General features: G+C 40.6%; 1 protein-coding gene across 4 annotated transcripts in view; it reads right to left on the reverse strand.

Annotated features, from left to right (window-relative positions):
• The window catches only part of col12a1a (collagen, type XII, alpha 1a), a 50,989-nt gene that overhangs the window by 26,790 nt on the left and 1,759 nt on the right, over positions 1-22,440 (reverse strand). For 3 of the 4 annotated variants that reach the window (XM_072365551.1, XM_072365550.1, XM_072365552.1), the window contains exons 2-28: positions 20,497-20,613; positions 20,251-20,394; positions 19,887-19,940; positions 18,513-18,776; positions 18,242-18,406; positions 17,817-17,990; positions 17,407-17,697; positions 16,699-17,301; positions 15,943-16,221; positions 15,586-15,861; positions 15,218-15,490; positions 10,572-10,841; positions 8,917-9,183; positions 8,538-8,730; positions 8,314-8,438; positions 5,785-5,934; positions 5,555-5,674; positions 5,307-5,471; positions 5,068-5,214; positions 4,587-4,726; positions 3,921-4,050; positions 2,610-2,755; positions 2,048-2,177; positions 1,766-1,902; positions 686-815; positions 440-579; positions 75-207 (exon numbers count right to left, since the gene is read on the reverse strand). In XM_072365551.1, the coding sequence (XP_072221652.1) occupies positions 75-207; positions 440-579; positions 686-815; positions 1,766-1,902; positions 2,048-2,177; positions 2,610-2,755; positions 3,921-4,050; positions 4,587-4,726; positions 5,068-5,214; positions 5,307-5,471; positions 5,555-5,674; positions 5,785-5,934; positions 8,314-8,438; positions 8,538-8,730; positions 8,917-9,183; positions 10,572-10,841; positions 15,218-15,490; positions 15,586-15,861; positions 15,943-16,221; positions 16,699-17,301; positions 17,407-17,697; positions 17,817-17,990; positions 18,242-18,406; positions 18,513-18,776; positions 19,887-19,940; positions 20,251-20,394; positions 20,497-20,613 (5,163 nt within the window). The remainder of the gene's footprint in view (positions 1-74; positions 208-439; positions 580-685; positions 816-1,765; positions 1,903-2,047; positions 2,178-2,609; positions 2,756-3,920; positions 4,051-4,586; positions 4,727-5,067; positions 5,215-5,306; positions 5,472-5,554; positions 5,675-5,784; positions 5,935-8,313; positions 8,439-8,537; positions 8,731-8,916; positions 9,184-10,571; positions 10,842-15,217; positions 15,491-15,585; positions 15,862-15,942; positions 16,222-16,698; positions 17,302-17,406; positions 17,698-17,816; positions 17,991-18,241; positions 18,407-18,512; positions 18,777-19,886; positions 19,941-20,250; positions 20,395-20,496; positions 20,614-22,440) is intronic. The other variant, XM_072365553.1, reaches the window with a different exon arrangement.

Consider the following 22,440-nt stretch of genomic DNA (forward strand, 5'->3'; position numbering starts at 1 on the left):
AGTAATTTTAACACGACAGTGTTAAGACTTCTTGTTCAGATGTGGTCACACAGCTGCTAAGATGCGCATCTTACATGTCCTCTCGGTGCCCAGTAGATCTTCACTCTCTGATTCATCTGGGTAGATTGCAGTGACAGACACATCATAGGGTGTGTCTGGCTCCAAGTCCTCCAGGACTCGGCTTGTCTCATCGTTGCTCAGGATGTCCTGGTGAGGAAAACATAACAAATACAGAAAAACTGTAGCCAATACAAATCAAAGGAAAGCAATGCAAGCTCAATACTGGAAATATGAAGAGTAGATTTGTGCTAAAGTCTGTTTTTTAGATGTTCTTGCTGCCTCCTCTGGAGGTCTTTTCCAAAGCAAAACAGAAGCACTTGACAAAATACCTGCACAATTTATAAAATGTAAACATCTTTGACAGCTGGCTTTCTCTTACATATTGGTAGTTGACCTCTCCCTTCTTTGTCCAGCCAATGCGGTACAGAGCCACATCAGGGGCCCCGTGATCCCAGGTGGCCCTGAAGCTGGTCTGGGTAACTTCTGAAAATCGTAGGTTCTTTGGCGCTGGAACCACATCTACAGAATAGAGGAAAGGAAGTAAATTTCTATCTCACTCAAAAGCAGGGAAAATGGGACCAGTGCTCCTTTCACTCTGTCATTGCGGTAATGATTTTTAATGTACCCGTGATTGCGCTTCCCAACATTGGCTGCCCAGGTCCTTCATCGTAGATTGGAGTAACACCTAAAGTATACTCAGTCTGTGAGATCAGGTTGTCCAGTTGTTTGGTGGTGACACTTCCTCCCACTTCCAGCTGTATAAATTAAAAATGTAAATGAATAAATAAGAAAATACGCTTTTTAAATATTATGCAAAACAAATAATTCAATTATTTATAGGATCAGGATGGTAAATTCAAAGTAAATTAAAAAATCTTTTGGAACGTGTTCTAAACTGTTAATTCTCCACTCAGTGTGATATTCCAGGAACACTAGCAACAGCAGTTATGTGCACTGAACAAATAACCATTAACAGCTGCTATGTGTTTGTCTAAACTGGCACTTTATTTGTCTCACTGGACCTTAAAAAGAATGCTAAAGACCTCACTTGGAGGTAATGTGTCCTGCAGTTTGTATTGTGAATGGCATGCTGTCACTGGCTTCGATCACATACTTCCTCTGCCTGTGAGTCACTTTCACATGTGTGTTTCCACCCTGGGAGCTTTGAGGATCACCTCCACCTGATTTACGACTAAGGATGTAGCAAAACGCAAACCACAGATTTTGTTGCTCTGGCCCAGGAACTCCCAAAAGGGGGTATGCAACCATAAAGTACTTGTCCATGATAACCAACCTTAAGCCCTTCAAAATCATGTTCTGATAGTTTCATAATCTTCTCACTGGACCCCAGAATGTTCCCTCATTTCCACACAACCAGCTGCAGTCTTCATTATGTGGTCTAAGCCAATATAATAAAGCATCAGTCAAAAGTGTATATATAAATTTGTCACTATTAAACCAAATGGCTCTAACAGACAAGTAATGCAAAAGGAGAATAGGAGTGGTAAAACATAGACAGCTAACATTTTGCTTGTATGCCTTTATTTGGACCACATTGGAGACAAACAGGAGATGTGGGAACTGCAAGAACATTTTCACCCACGTGTTATACACCCTACTACTACTCAACAATCAGGTTTCCATACGTGTCTGTTGTTAGTAATGACTGGGAAGAAAAGTTCAACGTGTCTGGAACCAAACTCACTTCTTTAGCATCTCCATCCTCAGGCTTGTATGTGATGAGGTACTTGCGAACAGGACCGGTAGCAGCATCCCAGAAAAGCACCATGGTGCTGTGGGTGACATCACGAACCCTCAGTTCACCCGCTGGAGGCCTGGGCACTGAGAAAGGGATAATGGTTAGAATTACTTTCAACATACATCTGGTGAGTTTACAGCAGAACAGCTGATTAGCTTTCACCAGTAACCTATATCAGCATCTTTAAATTTGTGCTGTATGACTGAAATTTTATTAATCACAACATACAGGTGACTCCGTCCTTGATCAGTGGTTCACTCGCCAATTCTTCATAAAGGGCAGAGAGGGAAACTGCGTAGGCTGTGTTGGGGAATAACTTTAACAGCTGGGTATCAGTTGTATCTGCCCCCACTCTAATCTGGAGGGAGACCAAACAAACAACAACAAGGTCAGAGGGGAAGCGGATGACGGACACACCTCAGATACACAGACATGTGCAGGAAAACAGTTAGTAGTTAAAAAAAATTAGCTTAAAGCCGCTGAATCTAGTTTTAACCCACTGGGTTCGACACTTCATGAGCAAATAATGATGTTCCCTTGACAGAGTGAGCTCATAGTTCATCCACCCCTTTGTGACTAACAATGTTCCTTTGTAATTTCCCTTTTTCGTTGTTGGCTGAATGGTGACACAAATACTGGTGGCTTTGTATAATGTTATTTTAATATGTGACATCTGTATTCAATCAAAAAATGCTAACAGTTTCAACTACTTAGCCGTCTTTAGAGTTTAGTGATTTGTGGGGTATGTTTGCTACAATCTTTTGCTCGTTGTTTTCTTTATGTGTATTACCTCCTGTTCACTGGTAGGCTGGGTGGCATTGATGGCGTTGTAAAGCAGCAGGTACCCGGTGGCTCCCTGCACTTTCTCCCATCTCACTCGCAGGGAAGTCGTCTGTGCATCATAAATCGTCATACTCCGCACGCTACTTACAGGCACTAGAAATCCAGGAAGTGATGTTAAAGGCAGCAATAAATCTCACACTGAAACTCAGATTTTCACTACTACTCTATTAAAGAATGTATCTATCTGTGCCTACACACTTCTAACCCATTGATATTACCTAACCCAGATGATAACTGCATAAACATCTATGAGAGATACTATACATTCCTGCACGTTTAATTTTTGCATGCCATTCACGGTGCACAAACAGTGCTGTTTTATATGTACTTTTATGTAACACTATTAAATCTCTGCTATTCCAGAGAGCACCAGTAAAGCAGCAACTACCATCTAAAAAGAAGCAGAGAAAAAGGCAAATCTATTCATTTGAATTCCTTCTGAGTTTGTGTTTAATTAAGATTTACCACTGCAATCTTTTCGGAGCCACATATGGTTTTATAAACAGACAATGATATATGTTACTTTGAACATTTTATTGATGGAGACCACACAGGAATCACAGTCACTGAGTGCGTTAAATCTGTGCAATTGACCCATAGGAATTGAGTGACAGTGGCCAGCTCAAAGAGAAACTCTGATTAAACTTGGGGTATATTCAAAGGCATATTCAAAGTAAAATTCTTACTCTTTGTCAACCACATCAATCTTTAATTAATCTACTAATTTGGAATTTCTAATCAAGCTCCTGTTTTTTACGGATGCAATTTTCAACATACTCATATTTTACATAATTTTTTTATTTCACTTCTACCCTGGAGCCTCCTGCAGTCGTTCTGGCTGTAATTCTATTAAAAATAAACAAACGAAAAAATGTATACTTTCAGTAAATTGAGGGTTTCCAAGCCTTGCACATCCAGATTGAAGAGGCATCTAATACTACAATGACTTAAATGCATGAAGAATCGGTTGTGCTTCTTTTCTGTAGCAACAGTTTTGGTAGACATTCAGCTTGACAGTTTATTGAATGCGGTGAATTAACAGAAAATTGAAACTGAACAACCTCACTTGATAAAAGACTTAGGAAAACTCTGAAATGAAGCATTAAGTTTTGCCAGGATTAAAGTTGGTAAAATTTCATGCAAGTGAGGTTGTTCAGTTTCACTTTTCTGTTGTAGAACTCTTTCCAAATGAATTTGGCTATGTTTTTCAGTTGGTACGTGGCTCAAGGTGGTTGAGCCAAAAAAACAGAAGACATACGTGTGGTCTCGGTTCCTTTCAGGGGCTCGCTGCTGTCCTCTCCCATCAAAGAGTAGACGTTGACCAGGTACTTTGTCAGAGGGGTGAGGCCACGGAGAACCACGGTGTTCCCAGTACCATCCACAAGCACCTACAGTGGAATAGAGTGCATAGTCAGATGTTCTAAGCTGTTGATGTAGTCTGGAAGGGTTTAGATTTTTTTTCTGCAATGTATTTGGTTCAAATCTCACATTTATGAGACACAAACTTTTAAAGAAATGTACATTTACAAAAGTAGTGTGAAGGAGCAAGAAATGTGAATCCAGCTGAAACCAGAAAGTCATCTGACAATTTTCCTCCATAAAGTTAAAAACCTCCCCCCATGAACCAGTTTCCCAAAACATAAACAGTGATAAAAGCTAATCTGCAATCTTCACCATTCATCAAAACCTTGAGAACTTGACTAAAACAAACACTTCCTACAATGTAATAGTAGTGCTTTTTTTCCCTCTTCCCCTGGATTAGATTGTAATGTAATTTGACACCAAAACAGAGGCCAACAAAATCAGGAGGCTGGATATAGAAGACTGAGTGTCCCAGTAGTATCCGAGACAGGGTCTGTTAGAATTAGTGGCAAATGAGATTTTTATTTTTTTTGTGTGTGGTGGCAGCTTTTGGCTAGCATACCTCCTGTGGGCGTCCTGACACAGTCATGTATTGCACACGGTACTTTTCCACTGGGGTTTCTGGAGCAATCCAGGTAACTCTGAAAGACTGGTGGGTCACCTCTGATGTCACCAGATCAGTAGGCGAATCTGGAGCACCTCCTATTTAGATTAACCATAAAAACATGAAACTTTCTGCATTATCAAGATCTTACCTTTACTGTTTTGACTAACAATCACTCGTTTAAAATTAGCCATATGCTGTAACAAATGTGGACTGATATAACTAGTTGGAAAGTCTAGTAGGAAAAATTGTTTGGCAACAGATGAAAAATATAGCATGCCTCTGTAGCTATAGTCCTAACAGAACCATGGAAATAGCATAGTATGTATTGAGACTTTACAAAGTTGCATCCTTCCTAAGAAGCTCTTAGTTGTGCTGTGTGTTGTTAAGTTTAATCAGCTCCAGGTATATATATTCTCTGATGTAACGTCATACATACCTGGTCCCTTGACACTGTTACAGAGGTTGTCAGTAAGACTGTCCACAATGTCCAATAGAAATGAGAAATCAGCCACATTGTACATGTGAATATCGTCTGGATCAGAGGCAATGGACCGCAACTCATTCTCATCAGCGTTTTTCACACCTAAAACAATTCAGTTTATGGCCATTAGCGGTGGTATACATTTAATTCATACAATAAATATATGAAAATTTACTGAAATTATGTTTGCTTACCTATGGCGTAGAGCTCAATGCCCTGATCACGCAAGTTCTGAGAGTTGACAATGACATCGTCCTGTGATCTGCCATCAGTGATCAAGACACCAATCTTACGAGAGTTGGGTCTCATCCCAACATTCTCTTTGAAATTGTTCTGAAGGATGTAGTTCAAAGCCAGACCTATAATGAATAAATTCCAGTGCATTAATCCCTCCGACTGCAAAACCATCTGAATGACGAAGAATCAGACATATGTAAAGTACCTGTCATGGTATTTCCTCCTTTATAGGGCAGGTTAGCAACAGCATTCAGGAGTGAATCTCGGGTTGGATGTTCATTCAAATACCATTCAGTCTTTGGGTCTCCACTGTACTGGGCAAGCCCTGGATATACCGCAAAGTCTTTGTTAGACCAACTCAAAGACTTTTTTGTTGTATTAGTAATAACAGAACAACTTTCTTTGCTTTTCATTGCTTGTTCTGGTCAGACGCACCGATTTGGACCCGATCAGGACCAATGTCAAAGACCCCCACCATGCGGCCGATGAAGGCCCGAATTGTCTTGAAGTTAAGACGTCCAATACTCCAGGAGCCATCCACCAGCAGCACAATGTCAGCTTGTGCAGTGGTCTTACACATCACATCTGACAGCACAGAAGTTTATGTTATGATGGAGCAGATATGTACATTTAAAGGCAGATGTAATACAGCAATAATGCACAAAAAATGTCTGAGGTGAACTATAATTATGAAAGAGGTATTCACGGAAATGGAAGAGGTAAAGAAAGAAGGGAAAACAGTTTATGATGTTCACTGTTTGAACAAAAGATTGAAATGATTTTCAGTAAACTTAACAATCATAACATCTCCACAACATAGCATGCTGACTGCAACTTTTTAAAAATCTTTTTCCGGGGAATTATTTGTATGTAAACTTTGATTTCCAAGATGTTTTTATGATCTTCTTTTCTGCAGCATTCTGAGACAGTAATTCCTCTCAATTGTTCATCCTGGATCCACAAGTACATCCCAAAGGAGGTTAAAGAAAATATGCACTTAATGGCCCATGACATATCAAAGGCCTCCGCTGGAGAGATTACTGCGCCATTCAGAGCATCAAGGTAATATTTATATCCTGTCCTCCAAACACCTGTATGATGACAAGGGAGGCATCCGATCCTCTGTACCTAAAAGAGGGCTGCAGATGTGCAGAGGTGATAGGCAGATGTTACACTAACTGCCACTTGCTGAAACTGAAAACAGGTTACATTTGATTTACAGATTGGCTTTTCTTACACAAAAAAAACCTACAGTGGAACAAAAATATATCTGCTGACATACATTTTCTCCAACAGATGGTTATTTTAAAGATTCATAAAAAAAACATAAGTAAGATTTATTCATTACCAATATTTGATTAGGGTGAGGAATAAATAAGAATGTATCAATGAAATGACTGCAATATATAACCACAGGCCGATACGTTCAATGAACTAAATGTGCTTTATTTATTAAAAGCATCTGACGACATTATGTGTTGGATGCTTTTAATATTGTAATCTTACAAAAGGAAAAGTCTTGCTGTGTAGACTGTGCAAGTGGGCTGAGAGGGGAAGTGTGTTGTTAAATTTCACAGTTGGTTTACATGAATGCAAACTCAAACAGTGGTTTGAATTTGTACTTGTCAAATCTATGTTAACAAAATGTTCAGCCAAACTTTCACGGATGGCCTTCGGGACACTAAGGCCAGCTGAAGCTGCCGCATGCTGCTCTACAAAAGACTAAAAAGACTCTTGTCAACACACTGCGCCTTGCAGGCAACAGTGTTTGCAGTGGACATTTTTAAAAGAAATAACGACTGCCAGTCCAAAAACGAGAAGAAATCTTACACCAAAGCAACTTTTCCTGAGTAAAAATATTGAATCTAGCTGAACATCAGCTGAATATTCTGCTCGGGCAAATAGAAATAAATCAATATTAGCAGTTCCTTTAAGTCTGAGACTGTGATTACTCAAATAAATGGTCAAGCCTGATTAGAGGTGACATGATCTCTCCTTTTGAAAATGTCATATGACATCACTTACATGCAAGTAGCAGGCACTGGAAGAGATGACACAACTGTGACCAGAAGAGGGGAGACATGAACAAAAATGTCCATACTACATCTGCAGGCCTCCTCCTCATAATGTTGTCACACATTTATAATTCAACTGTAAATACAAAATTACTTTGCAAAGTGTGATTGTCCCTGTTTTAATACACTGCAGCCATTTAGTGACTGGTGATCGTGTCCAACTGCAAAGATGTGTGCCTATCTATATTTTAAGTCAAATACTAGGGAAAACAGGGGGAAGCTTAAAAAACTATGGAAAGTTTGATTTTCTCTCACCTCTTCATTTTATCTTGCAGAGCTTTGAGGTGTCTCTGAATCTGAATGTGTCTCCATTTAAGAGTCGAGCAGTCAAACTGACCTTCATAGTTCCTTCCAGCATACACAACATTTTTCCTCCTCTTGCACTTAATGCCTGCCACGCTCTGACTCACTGAGTAGTAAAACATTTTTAACTGCAAACAGATTATATGTGCATGGCTCGTATCTACGCAGGCTGGACTTGGACTGGAAATAAAAGTGGAAGCCCAAAGTGACACAAAGAAAAAAGCAAGAAAAGGGCAGACATATGGAACTGCCATTACATCTGTTACTGTGTGAGACAATTAGCTTTGAGGAAAGGCATTTAGAGAGCCTCTTCATCTTTTATAGGGCATGGGTTTAGAGTGTATTTTCCAAAGCAAAATTTTAGTATGTGATACAGCCTGCAATGTTTTACTGTTGCTGCTGAGAGACATAACATACTGAAGACTCTGCCTTAAAGGTGACGACAGACCGCAACAGAACGACTAAAATCATTCCTGGTATTTGTGCTCTTGTTAGTATTTGAACCTAATGTTTTCTTCTCCTGTCTTACAATGATGTTGTACACCTGAAATCATATAAAGACAAATTTTATGGTACAAAACTTTACTTGGTGCCTCCATAGGTGGAGAATCGGGCTCATCAGAGTAAGTGGTATTCTCCTCTCCAGCCAGTGGCATACTCTCTCCTCCCTCAAACATACCAGACACATTCACTGTGTATTTGGTATCAGCTCTGTAGAGCAAAAAGGTTTTTTGCATCACATACTAGGGTATATTCAACAGAATTCAGGCAACGATGAGAATGAAATGAGAAAACAGCTTCAAAACACACCTGAGCTCCTCCAGCACCACAGTGTTGTCATAGGGACTGACCAGAAGTTCTCTCAGGTCGATATCATCCTCAACAGGGTGGAAAGAGACTTTATAGCCCTTAACATCACCAGGAGCATGGTCCCAGGTTACCCTGAAACTGGTTTTGGTGGGCTCTGAAGTCTGGAGATTTCTTGGACCTTTGTAAGGTGACACTGGAGAGGAAAGAAATGCTCAGACTGACAAAGGAGAAAAATAACAGCTAAGTTTACTGCAACATTGTATACTCAGTTTGCATGAGTTATTTATGGTTGTGATGAGGATGTGGTTGCGCATGTCATGGTCAAAATGTTTCTTAATCCGGCAACATTTGCAGTGTGGTGACTGATAGGTCAACGTACATGTTCTTCCTTCTCCTTGTCTTGCTTTGCCTTCTCCAACACGGTAGATTGGCAGAACGGTGATGTCATAGGTGGTGAGGGGAGTAAGCTGTCTTAGCACAGTGACGGTTGTGCCACCTCGTACTTTGGTTGCAAGCTGGCGTCCTCCTGAGTGCGGTTTGTAAGTAACACGATAGTTGAGTACATTTCCAGGTGCTGGTTGCCATGTCACTTTCATGCTCTTCTCTGTCTCATCCGAAACGACAATTACTCTGCCAGCGGCTGAGACTGAAAAGAAAGAAAAATAAGAACAAATGTCAGAGAGGAGAAATGATGAACGAATGCTTTGAGTGAAAATGCAGACTTTGGGCTTTGTTCAGTTTTGAATCTGTGCTAAATTTGCACTAAACCACCCATGTTTCCAATATATCTTTGAAATTACATGCAGCATAGCTTTCCTGCTGGTAAGTAACGTAAACAGTAACATGCTTGACTACTTTGCAGCCTTTCATTCTAAAATCTGCTCAGTTTCCACATGTGTGTGAATAAAACCTACTAACAAACTTCAAATTTCCAGACGTGTATATCAAAGAGGCACAAATTTACATGATTGATCGTGTTTAGTCAGTAGTGTTGGGAATGAGATTTAGATGTCTTTAGCAAACCCCATGGGTCCTTTTTTTCCATCGTGTGTCGATAGAACGTTTTTTATTCTCAGAGCAAGGAAAGCAAGTGTGAACTGAAAAAACAAGTTTCAAAATGAGAGATGGAAAATATTCAGAGTAAGGACTTTTATTAATGGAAAATAGCAACACATCCAAGTCTGCCACTTGTGGCTCAACCCAAAGAGACTTGTGATTTATGTTAAGCACAAAAGATGAAAGCAACAGATAGTGGTGCAAAGTAAAGGAAGGAGTTACTGAGGTTAAGAGTTACGTCGACAAATCTGCCGCATTATCAAATTTGGTGTCTATACCACCTTTCTAGTTTGCCAGAATCAATAAACACTAATGATGGTTGGAAATTATTTTCCTTGAGCACATTCCATTTCACTAACTGGTGGACAAATTCCTCCCGACTGGTGCAATGTTTCCATTCAATGTGCTTTTCTCATCCGTGCAGGAGTGTAGTCTAAGAAGGGAGAGGCCGGTGTCTATCCGTTCTGTATCTCCCATGAAAACTCTGTGCAGGTGTCTGGGACATTACATCACCTCCACACTTATATATAACATACATCCACAGCCTTTAAGATGTGTGTGTGAAGTTGCCATATTCTTTATGGCTCAGTCAAATCCCAGCAGCTATGACATTATCTTTGAACTCTGCAGTAATAACTGAACAGTAAGGGGTCCTACTTCTACATGAAACCCAAAATGGTACTTTTAGCTGAACAATTTCAGATTAGTGTTGAGCTCTTAAATGTATTGCTTAACATGACACAGTATACTTTAAGTCTTCAGATGCCTTTACAGTATGAAAAGCACTTTTCACTCTTGGATTTTAAAATCATAAATTATTAAGTGTTTCACATGGTATCGATTTGTGGTACCACACATAGTGGTAAGGTAAGGTAAGGTAATCCAGTCAATGAAGAGATGTTAAGAAATTGAAAAAAAGGGAAAATAAAAGAGACCATATATAGATATACCAAGAAAAACAGATTTAGAATAACTTACCATCTGTGGTTTCCTCTCCAACCAATGGCTGTCCTTCTCCATGGCCATAGCCAGCAAAGACAGACACCTGATAACGTGTCTCTGGGGTGAGACCCTCGAGAACTGTAGTGGTGGTGTCCCCTTGTATTGTCTTTTCCCCAGCCTCATCACTGAACTGAGACTTCCACCTGATCCGGTACTGGCGAACATTACCCGGAGCAGCAGTCCAAGATACCCCAAAACTGGTGTCAGTGACATCTTTGGTCACCAAGTCTCTGGGTGAACCAAGCTCTGTGGGTAAAATAAAAATATAACACAAAGTTATAGGTCGGCCAGCGCATAATAAATATATAAACAAAAACGCAAGGAGAGCACAATTTTACTTTGTTAACCTAAACACTTTTCCCAGGACTTTCTTGCTGTGATTCAGTTCAATGCGTAACAGCTGCTGTAAGGTGGAGGAGTTGGTAGCCCAACATTGGTTCTGTCCAGCTGGTGCTGATTCCCAGTATAGATGTATTGACATTTGAGAAAATGAGCCAGACACAAAATGAACAACCCCAGCAATAAACCACGAACAGTCACTCATTTGCCTCTGGTTTAATCCCTTAGGATCTGTTTGACTCTTGGAAAAAAAAATTCTGCAAAACTAATCACAAATCACATATCCTCATATATCCTCAGCAGCACTTTAATTTTCCATTGAAACAGAGGAAACCAGATCCACAAAAGTGTGTTTTTTACAGCTACAGATGCTGCGCTCTTCTCCTCTATCCTAGACTCACTTTTCCAAGGGGACCTTTGTTAAGGAAGAAAGACAAGGAAATGCAGAGGAGGGAATTTTGTGGTGGTGTTTCGTGACCACTGGCCAGCACATGCTTGGCTGAGAGGGATACCCACGTTGAGGTGGACTCTATGGTCTAGTTGTCATAAAGAGGTGGATCCACTACTTGACTTTGGGCTGCCGCACATGGCCTCCCACACAACCTCTGATATCCTGATCCTCATTCAAGCTCCTGAAACCCTACATGCCAGTAGCTACTGACAATTTAATCACCAACATAGCAGAACCTTGCAGCAGGGTGGTCTCACTCAAACCTAATTCATCAGATCTCATCAAATGAGATTCTTTTTTATGAAAAAGCTTATGCAGCACTAATCTTTTACAGATGACATACATGATGATCTTGAAATAATTTTAAGTCACAAGATAGCAACTGTATGCTGTCTGTCACCTTATGAGTCTTTCGTAGAATCCACCCACTCCTGGAAATTGATCTGACCAAATATAACAGCAGCAGGGGTGGTTGCCAAGCCGAGGGATCTACACCTTGAGAGCAGAGGCCACCGATCAGGAGTAATTGCCAAGGCCACAAACTAATGAAGAGTTCCAAGTTTTGGAGAACCATGAAAACAGTGTGGGTCACGTACAAATACTTACATTATCCCATCAAAAGATTTATCTTTGCCAGGCAGAAAAAAGCGGATGAACTTGACTGACTTTTCCAGCCAAGCGTGAACCAAGGGGTGAAAAGAACTCAAGATAATGACTTCTGCAGACAGCGGCTCACTTTTTATCAGTACTTGCAGACAAGGTACAGAGAAGGGGGCCACTCCAAAAGCCAAGGCACGCACATATGAAACACATGGTCCACAGACGTGCAAAAGCTTCACAGCCAAGCAGTAAATATTCATTCATTATTTGTCATTTTTCAGTTTTGCTTGTTTACAAAAAATATGTTAACATCTTGTTTAATTGTTTACAGCTGTAGTTGTCAAATGGCCACTTCTATGCAACGCTCTGCACTTCAGAATAAGATTAAAGAGCTCATATACACATGAAAGCCTCACCAATGTATCGAATAAACCACATAATAGACAAAGATCATTCTTTGTTGGGCATGTGATGGCATAGACTTCAGATGGCATAGATATTCAGCCAAGACATCTAAACTAAATGAGTGAAAACAATCATGCCAACAGGCAATGAAAAGAAACATGAAGCTCTACCATTCTACCAGCAATGTCACGATATCCAAACAGACTGTTTTTTGTACCTGTCTTTATGTAGTACTAACTATGCTTATTTATTTAGTTGAGTGATTCAGCTAAGCTCTTACTTACGCAATCTTTCTTCCTCTGTAAAACCCTTCAAAATTGCTCCATAAAACACATCACTCAGCCCAAGCACCTGACTTCAAATGTCCCTTACCCTATTTTCCTTCATTCCCAAATACATATACATGAGCTACAAAATGACGTCTTCAGCCTCTGGCAACAAAGGTTGTCTCTCCATGGCCATTTACCTCAAATGACCTTTAGAGAGATGGAGGAAATCAATCTGGAAATCACACTAACTGAATAACACCACCTGGTGCTGAGTAAAAGCTGCCAAAGCCATCAATTTAGGAGGAAATCAAAGCGATAGTAAACAGAACCTGTGTCACTTGTGAGAACATTTGAGGTGTCATGCAAGTAGTTAAGTACTTTGCAAAGTGGGTAGTCTTGTTGCACCTTGAGTTGAACATAGGTCCTAATAATTATGGGATAAGCTTTTGATTCACCAGGAAACCCTGAGGCATTGCAGTTCACATTTTGAAGTATCATTCTTTCCTCTCATCCTCCCCCTCTGTCGCTGCCTCTGCCTGTTCTTTGCCCCACCCTCGAGGAAGATGAACAGTTTTCTCAGAGACGAGACAGACAACCTTCAAGGTACTCCTATGTAACTTCTTCCACATTCTGAATAAAACTCCTTCTTCTTAGATAAATAATTCCCCATGTTTGTGTAATATTCACATTTAGGATGTTCATCCAAGCATTCCCTGTGACACCTTCTCTGTGCTCCTGCTGAGTTGAGGCTTCTGTGTTGGCTAGCATCCCTGTTAGCCACAAGGGAGGCTTTTGTGCAAGGCACTCTCTTCCAGTTCTTGCCTACAAGGACTCCACAGAGTGGGTCATTCAAAAAGAGTGGCACTCAGAACAATGAGGTCATTGTTGTGGCATGTTCGCGTCATGACAGCTGTACAGAGATTGAGCTTTTTCCTGTGGGGGTGTGTGGAAGATGACAGCACAGATTTGATTCTGTAATCAAAACCAGGCCATTGTGGGAACAGGGGGGGGGGGGGGGGGGGGGGGGGGAGAGAATAAACCTCTCTGAAAGAATATGTTCTTTCTCTAACAAAAATGTTAACATTAATTTTTGTAGGAAAATATGTATGTTTCTACAGGACACAAAATGAATTGAAGCCATTTCATTCAACTTTTACAGTACTTTGTGATCAGTTGTATATTCCAATTAAGTTCAGACATGCAGCACAAAGACTTCACTGTCAGCAATGTAAAAATGCAACATTAAAGAACATAAACTCCACTTTATATATCACATTCAACAGAATTTCTTTCATACGTGCATGGGCCTAAACTAATTTCAGAGAGGGGTCTAATTTAGATAAAGCAAAGCTTGGGCATGATTAAAGACAGTTACTGGGCTTTTCATCTTGGCACTAAAAGACGAATGAAACACAATTCCATTCCATTCCAACTGCAAAGTCAGTATCTGATCTTTAAGCACCCAAAGAAAGATCATATAATTGAAACCATCCAAGTCTGTTCTTTCTTCTGCTCCTTCTTGGACACTTGGGCCCAAACAATGCACTCTACCTTACTACAAGTATGTTATCCATTTTTATTCCAAGCAAGAGATTTTATTGTATATCCAAATTCAGAGGCTAATATAGGCCATTTAGTCCAGGCTTCCTTTGTCAAGTTATGTCCTTGTACCTTGCTGGAACAATTCTTTATACACAGTTTACTGGCTTTAAAGACAAAGTTGGGATAGACAAAAAAAAAAAAAATCTGTGGCATTCTCCTCTGCCAGACAAGGAGACTTTGTTGTTGACCACCCAGACCTCACCCCTTCTCTTCTCTCTCTTTGACTTCCCTCCTTGTGATGTGACTATAACAATCTTTCTGCTCTGTCTGAAATCAACAGAAGACGAGACCTTTGTGGTGAGTTCTACAATATAGTCTACAGCTGGCCTGCAGCTGCTGATTGCTGAGTTATGTAAGACAAGTCAAACTGAGAGCCAATAATCGGCGATTATTTACAGATGAAGCAAAACATTATATGGGACTGATAACAAAAATATCCCCAATTTATCATTCAAACCGTTGAAAAGCAGTAAATCACAAGTCCCAGACAGGCAGGTATAACCATGCTGGCATATGGCTCTCAAAGTCTGTTCCAAGCCATTCTATACGTTTTCGAAATTTACAACATTCCACACCCATTTCCATCTCACTGCCTTCATGGGCGGCAAACCTACCCAAACTGACTGTCTGTGCCAAAGGAATTTCATCAAGAGCCATATTCTCTCTTCTCTTCACCAACCTCAAAGTTAAAGCACATCTTTGTAATTCTGATGTAGTAACCAGTGATAAATCCCAGATGCTACATTCTTGTGACATCAAACAGAGAGAAAAATGCCATTTTAATCCAAGCATGGCATTGGAAAGCTGTATATAGCAAACTGGTCATGTCTAAATCCCTTCATAATGCATTTTTTGCTCATTGACACAATGTGTGAGAAAGCATTGACCACAGAAATAAACCAACCATACTTCAAAGAATTCAATCTGGACTTTAGCTATGTGACATTCCTCCTTACCTTCTAAAGTGGTTCCTGTACCCAGAAGAGGATCACCCAAACCGGTGGAATAGCGTGCAGTAACAAACAGCTCATATTCAGTGGCTGGTTTGAGGTTCTTCAGTACAGCCTGGGTGAATTCTCCCTTGACGGATATCTCCTTCCTCTCACCACCCTCCGCAGGTTTAAAGGCAATGCGGTACTGAAGGACATTTCCTGGAGCGGCCTTCCATGCCAGCTTCATTGTAGATATGGTCTCATCAAAGACACGAAGGTTACGAGGAGAGCCACGTACTAAAAGTAAACCAGAATAGTTAAGAAAACTAATTAATATTCATCAAACAGAATTTTCACAAAATTTCCTAATGACAAATAGTTTCTTGACTTACCTTCCTTAGTGGTACCGTCTACCCGCATCTCGCCTCCTATGCCAGTTGCATACTCAGCAGACACAGACACACGGTAGGTGGTAATAGGGAAGAGCTCCTGGAGAACTATGGTAGTCTCTGCTCCAATGGTTTGGGCCTCCAGTATTTCTCCTGTGCCACTTAGTGGAAGATAGGACAGGTGGTACCTGATCACCGAACCTGGAGCAGCTTGCCATGAAACCCTAAAACTGTTTGTTGTCTCCTCTGTGACTCGTAGATTTTGTACAGTCCCTTGCTCTGAAAGGGTTGGAAATATAATAAATTCAAAATTTTCTCTATATTCAACTAAGTCATGTCAAATCTAAGTGAATTTCTTACCTTCAAGAGTGGTTTCTTCACCAGTCACAGGGAAACTGTCTCCTTTTTCATACTGAGCATAGACGTTGACTTCATAGGCGGTGACGGGATAAAGGTGGGGAAGAACAGCTGTGGTGGTATCTCCAGGCACTGCCAGGGAAATATAGTCTCCAGTGATGTCTTCAGCCTTGCGGAAACGCACCAAGTAAGACAAAACACTGGTAGCAGGGGCTGTCCAGGTGACCCGGAAGCTTCGGGAGGTGATCTCGGAGAACTGCAAGTCTCTAGGTGGAAGCAGATCTGAAAATGAAAGATTACTTTTTGAGAATTGTGTGTAAAGGGAAGTGTACAGAGTCAAATCAGGAAAAACGTTTTAAATTGCACCTTACATGTTCTATTTTACTGTTAATTTGTTAAATGAATAGCACTGATTTTCTTTTTGTTAAAAGCAAAACAAGCAAAGTGGGTGGAGTTTTGCACTGCAACACAGTGTTAAGCAAACCAACCAGGTTTAAACCCAGAGTGGCTTTTTGAACAAAAGTATGACTGAGTTGAAATACCACTATTGGTTTTGTATCATGATTTGCTCTTTGCCATTACATCTACTCCTTTAATCTGACTGAGACACACAGATGTAACAGTATCTGATAAAGCATAACACCTATCAGCATGAAGGTGTAAACACATAATCATTCAAGGGAAATTATAACAGGTGAAAATAAATTAAGCAACTTTAATGAGGATGTACAAGAAATTCTCAATTCTTCTCCTACTTACTTCTCTTTTTTATTTTCAGCAACTCCTGTTCAATCCTCAGACAGATGGACTGAGTCAGCTCCTTGGAAATCCTCTGGAAGGCATCAAAGTCCTCTACCTCATAAACATGAGTATCTGCTGGTGGATTAGCAATGGCCTCCAGCTCTGACCTCACTGCATCTTTCACACCGACAGCAAAGATCTCCACATCGACATTCCTCAAGTTGGTGGCAGCATCCTTGAACGAGTCTGAAGACTTTCCATCCGTGATCAGGACCATGACGCGGGGGACATTCTCTCTCGCTCCTCGAGTTTGGATGAAGATCTTCTCCCTCACATAGGTCATGGCCTTTCCTGTATTTGTGGAACCACCACGGTAGGGGAAGTTGCGCACAGCTTTGACGACAGCATTAATGTCATGGTGGGTGTTGAGGGCAAACTCAGTGTATGGATCACGACTGTACTGGACCAAGCTGATCTGGACTTTGTTGGCACCAATGTCAAAGGAATTGACTAGAACCTCCAGGAAGGCACGGACTTTGGCAAAATTTTGTAATCCAATACTGTATGAGCCATCAACCAGTAGGACCACATCAGCCTGCACATCCACTCCCAGAGAGCACTCTTGAAAAAGATAGGAGATCATGGATTACTCAAAAATTAAACCTTGTCTATACAGTGACTCCCAGAGACAATACGTATCCTGAATCAAATAAGAAGGCACCTTACCTGTTGACACCTTCACAGGCTGAGTCTTTGCCAGATCCAAGATGGGTTCACTCGGAGTCAGACCTTTGAGAGCAAACAAGCTGATCTCATACTCAGTCTCAGGTGAAAGGTCACGTACATTGATTGACGTCTGTGTGGGTCCAATGTACAGCTCTTGTCGCTTCATTCCAGGTACCATAGGAATAAGGGTGAGCTTGTAACCTGTGATTTCACCCAGGGATGCATCCCACATCACCCTCATTGACTTAGATGCAATTTCTGTTACTTGCAGGTTAGAGGCAGGCTCCACCACTGAAAAAAAGACAACACAAAAGAAAAAGATTTGTCGGAGAATGAGAATGTTCAGATTATGGCTGGGGATTGAAAATTACACCTCCATATGCACACTGGATGAACATCTTGTGACTTACTTTCTTCCCCGCTGACCAGAGAGCTGAGCTGCTCATCAACACCAGAGCATACTTCTGTGATGATCTTTTTCTGTACCTCTTGGATCAGGTCAAAGTTGGGCACGTTGTACACATGTTTGCTGTGAGGTGTGGAGGCAATTTCCCTGAGCTCATCCTCATCTGCTCCTTTGATACCTGAGCGGAAAAATGTACAACGACACCAATAACTCATGCGTTCTTACTGTCTGCTTTGCAGATGTGATGAAATGTTGGTGGTTTTGGAGTGTTGCTTATGTTAGGAAAAAAAAACATCATTTGACTTTTTTTTTTAGGCGAATATGAATCTTAAGATGAACAATCAATGGAAAATCAAATGGTTTCCAAGAACAGGCAGACATTCACATGGGAAAGCACAACTGAACAAAACACTGAGTAATAAAACATACCTAGGACAAAAATTTCCACTCCAATGTTCCTAAGTCTTTTAGCATGCTCCTCCACTGGGTCCTGGGATTTTCCATCAGTGATGATCATGGCTACCTTTGGAAAACCTTTTCTTGATCCAGCAGCCTCAGTGAAGATGTTTTTCAGAAGGTAATCTATGGCATCGCCTTAAAAAAAGAAGTGCATGTATATTCAAATAATTTGCATCTGTATATCCAGACATCAAAAAATTAATGACATTCCATTTCAGTATCTTACTGAAGAGTAGCTTACCAGTCATAGTATTCCCTCCTTTGTATGGCAGTGTGTTGATGGCTTGGAGCAGGTCACCTCTTCTGGGGTGACTAGTGAGGGGGAACTCTGTGCGTGTATCTGTACTGTACTGAACCACAGCCACGCGGGTCTTGTCCTCGCCAATATCAAAGGCCCCTGCTAGTGCAGCGATGAAACTCCGGATGTGTTGAAAGTTTTCTCTGCCCACACTCCATGAACCATCCACCAGAAAAACCAAATCTGCTATTGCACTGACAGAACATTCTGGGGAAACGCAGTGGAGATATATGGCAGTCAGTTAAAAGCAGGAATATTTAGAAATTATCTAACATAGATTGACTGATATATTAGAAACATTCACAAAACTGTTAAACTAGTGGATAATGATGGGTGTAAAGACTCAAAATAGAGAAAACCACATCCTTTGTGTTCTTTGTAAATCAATTTTCAATCCAAAAAAGTGCCAATAAAGGTGTGGCAGCAACTTGGTCTTGGAACAATATGTTATGTTGGCCCATTTCTTATGAATGTCTAAATAAAACAAAATCTTTGACAGTTAGTTGGACGACTAAGAGATGCATTCATACATCAAAGGAAACTTTAACCGATTCCAAACAGTGGGCTGGTATAGTTTTTCCAACAGACGGAGGCAGAATGTGGCTTAATAGACTAAACATTCAGCACAGGTTCCACCAGCAATGTTCATTTTTCTACATTAAAATCCACAGGGCTGTAAATCATGAATGAAATTTTCTGGAACATTGAAAATGACTCTATTGAAAAATTGGCAGGGCTTATGTGGATGGACTTTAATCCTCCTTCCCCCTGGTCTCATTGACTCTAAATTCTATTCCCCATATCTCAAAAACCACATTCTCAATGAGACATTTTTGGTCAATTTGAGTGGTTGTGAAAGACTTACTACATGCTGAACATTAAGAGTTCAAATAATATGAAAGTGGTGTCACAGTTTCTGACCAGTAGCTTGGGGAAACATTAGCACATCTTTCTGTCACTCACTACAGATTTCAAACTCACCATCATGTTAACAGGTGGTGTCTGAATAACTTCATTGGTTAACAACAGCCTCCTGCACCTCATCACTCCATGACACATAACAGAGCAATGGTTTCCCAGCTTCAAGGCTTCCTTTCCAATTTTCTTAATGTGCCCACTGGTTTCAGTTAAATCAGCAACTGCGTGCCATCCCAGTCAGTGTCAAAAGGTTGTCTGTTTACATGGTAACAACCCCATGGCAAAAAAACATTACAATGACACTAATGAAGGGGAAAAATAAAACTTAAAATTTGGAAAACCGTTTGGAGGGCCTGGTTCAGTTCAGTTTTTGGTTAACACTCCTGTAAACATACTCACTGATTGCATCTGATGGTGGCCTCCTGACTCGTCCACTGGTGTTACTGGACTGGACTGAAACACAGGAAACACTTGATGAGTTAGCACCACACACTGCCACCACTGATTCACTGTGTACTTTTTCACAGAGGGAAAAGGCAAGAAAATCAACACATCATAAAAGCTGGTCCGCAGGATCAAAAACACATGCGTGCAAACACAAAGTGCCGTGCTTCGTTAGTTAGGAACAGTGAACAACACTAGAAAGCAAACAGATGTGATTTCCTGCTACTTTCAGACAGCCTCTGTGGCTAAATGGTATCCATTAACTTTTTTCATATTTCTCTGCTTCCTGTTGCCATCCAAAAGAAGGACATGTACTTACTAGTTAGTTGTCCAAATATGGGGATACTCTCCTCTGAACCAAAAAAGGAGTTTATTGACACTGAATAGTCCAAGTCAGGTGTCAGATTAGTGATTGAGGTTGTAGTAGTGTATGCATCAAGCGTAAAATCTCTGACTGGTTCATCTGGGAAGAAGAAAACTAGGAGTTACATGGTTGTTGGAGAGCACTGTGTGTTTAAACTGTGTGCATGTGTATTACTAGCTTGACTGCTAAAATCATACTTACCTGCGTCTGATACAACTTGTATTCTGAAGCCATCTATCCTTGACGAGGGTCTTACCCATGACATTTCCACTGTGTTCTCATTTAGAATTTTGAATTTTAAGTCTGAGGGTGGTTCCACTGCAAATAAGACATGAAACTCTGTTAAATTACAACACACAAAAAAATGTGTATGAATGTGGTTGTATCTATGATCACATTAAAGTAAGGCATATTTCATCAAGCATTCATATTAATCCCAACAACAAACACTTCATGACTGAAGTGGACTTGTTCGTTGTTGGTGGCAGACACACAGCACTGACGTCCATTTGTGAGGGTAAAGGGTAAGGAACACGTGACAACATTGAAAAAGTGTGAGAAGCCATTTTGGAACAAAATGGCACTTGTTTGAGTTGCCCAACCGAGATGGCCAGCAACTCAAGCACTGGCATACACATCAGGTGCACAACTCCACGCAAACTCTACCAAAGTGCAAACACTGAGTGAACCATCCAACACATGCTAAGTGCAGTCATTACATGGCATGCCCCGACCACGAACTAAACTCCTTCATGGTGGAATTGAGCTCAATATTGCAAAAACACAACAGTGACTTCATTCTCAAGTTACTGATTATACAATGGAATCAAAGTTGCCATATAGTTACTGAGGTAACTCTTGACAGAACTGAACACCATATGTTATATATACATTGTATATAAACATATTTCAAAGACAAAAAGTGGTTTGTTGTTCATTTGGTTAAGACACTTTGCACAAGTGAGTGGCACACATCCATTGCAAACCTTTTAAAAAGAATACACAATTCGTCGCCGGAGACTCTTGTGTACTTTTTCACTGGCAGCATAATGCATGAGAAGGCATGAGCGAACAAGACTTCTTAAGACAATCAAATGTTCGATAACAGAGAAAGTGTGTACATTGAATTAAATACAAGACCACGCACCATTACATTCAGCTGACTTGATCACAGCGTCATGCATCATGTACATGAGAAAGTTGTTTGACTCAACAACTTTGACTGACTGGACAATAAATAATGTTCCATGTACAGTTGGGACCACACAGACAGAGATGACAAACGTATTTTAAAATGATATTCTGTCTTAGATTTTGTAGGTAAGAAGCAAAGGAAATAGAGCATGTTAAGATGAGTATGTGAACCTTAAGAATAAACAATATGCGTGCATCAAAGTATTGTAGTTTCCTCTTGTTATCAGTATTAGCTGATAACTTGTGAGTAAATCTCCCAAATTAGGCTTCTCTTAAGTAAAAGAGCTATAATCTTGACATGTCACATGCAGCTTTAAAAAACGCCTTTTAGACATAATAGAAAATGAACACTCATGAAATTAATTTTATGTTAAAAGTCAAGATGTTAATGAGGTTAGCACAGGACATCAGCATATTTTGCATGTCCTTGTAGTGTTTATCCAAGGATTCATTTATCCACAGTGATATCACACTATGATGCAGATGATGTAAGGTGGGTGAACATGCATTAGATGTCAAGGCATGGGTGCATGCTGCCTGCTAACACAAGAGAGAGACAAGAATATCATTGTAAAATACACTATGAGGAGGAAGCCATAGCTTGGGACACATTGAATGCACAGGCAGATGACAAACAGGAGCCTGCCGAATACTTAAAAACTTGGATTGGAGGATCACCAACCTGGCATTTCAACTCAAGGAGCCCCGATGGGCCGTGTTCCCCCACATTTCTTCACGAGTACTCATCTCCAACACCAAGTGGAGGTATAGAGGTATGTGTTGGTTTGGATGAGTAGGGGGAATGGTCGTGGGTAGCAAAGCATTGGATGATGGATTGGAAAATTCAGGAAAACTGTTTTAGGTGGCTCTTCAGACGCACCAGACGCGTCCATGTTTGTTCATGGCAAGATGGCTTGAGCGCATTGCTGAATTTGTTGGAGTCTCTTTGAC

Source organism: Leuresthes tenuis, unplaced genomic scaffold, assembly GCF_036924035.1.
Source record: "Leuresthes tenuis unplaced genomic scaffold, fLeuTen1.0.hap1 SCAF_15, whole genome shotgun sequence".
In the NCBI taxonomy this organism is placed as follows: Eukaryota; Metazoa; Chordata; class Actinopteri; order Atheriniformes; family Atherinopsidae; genus Leuresthes; species Leuresthes tenuis.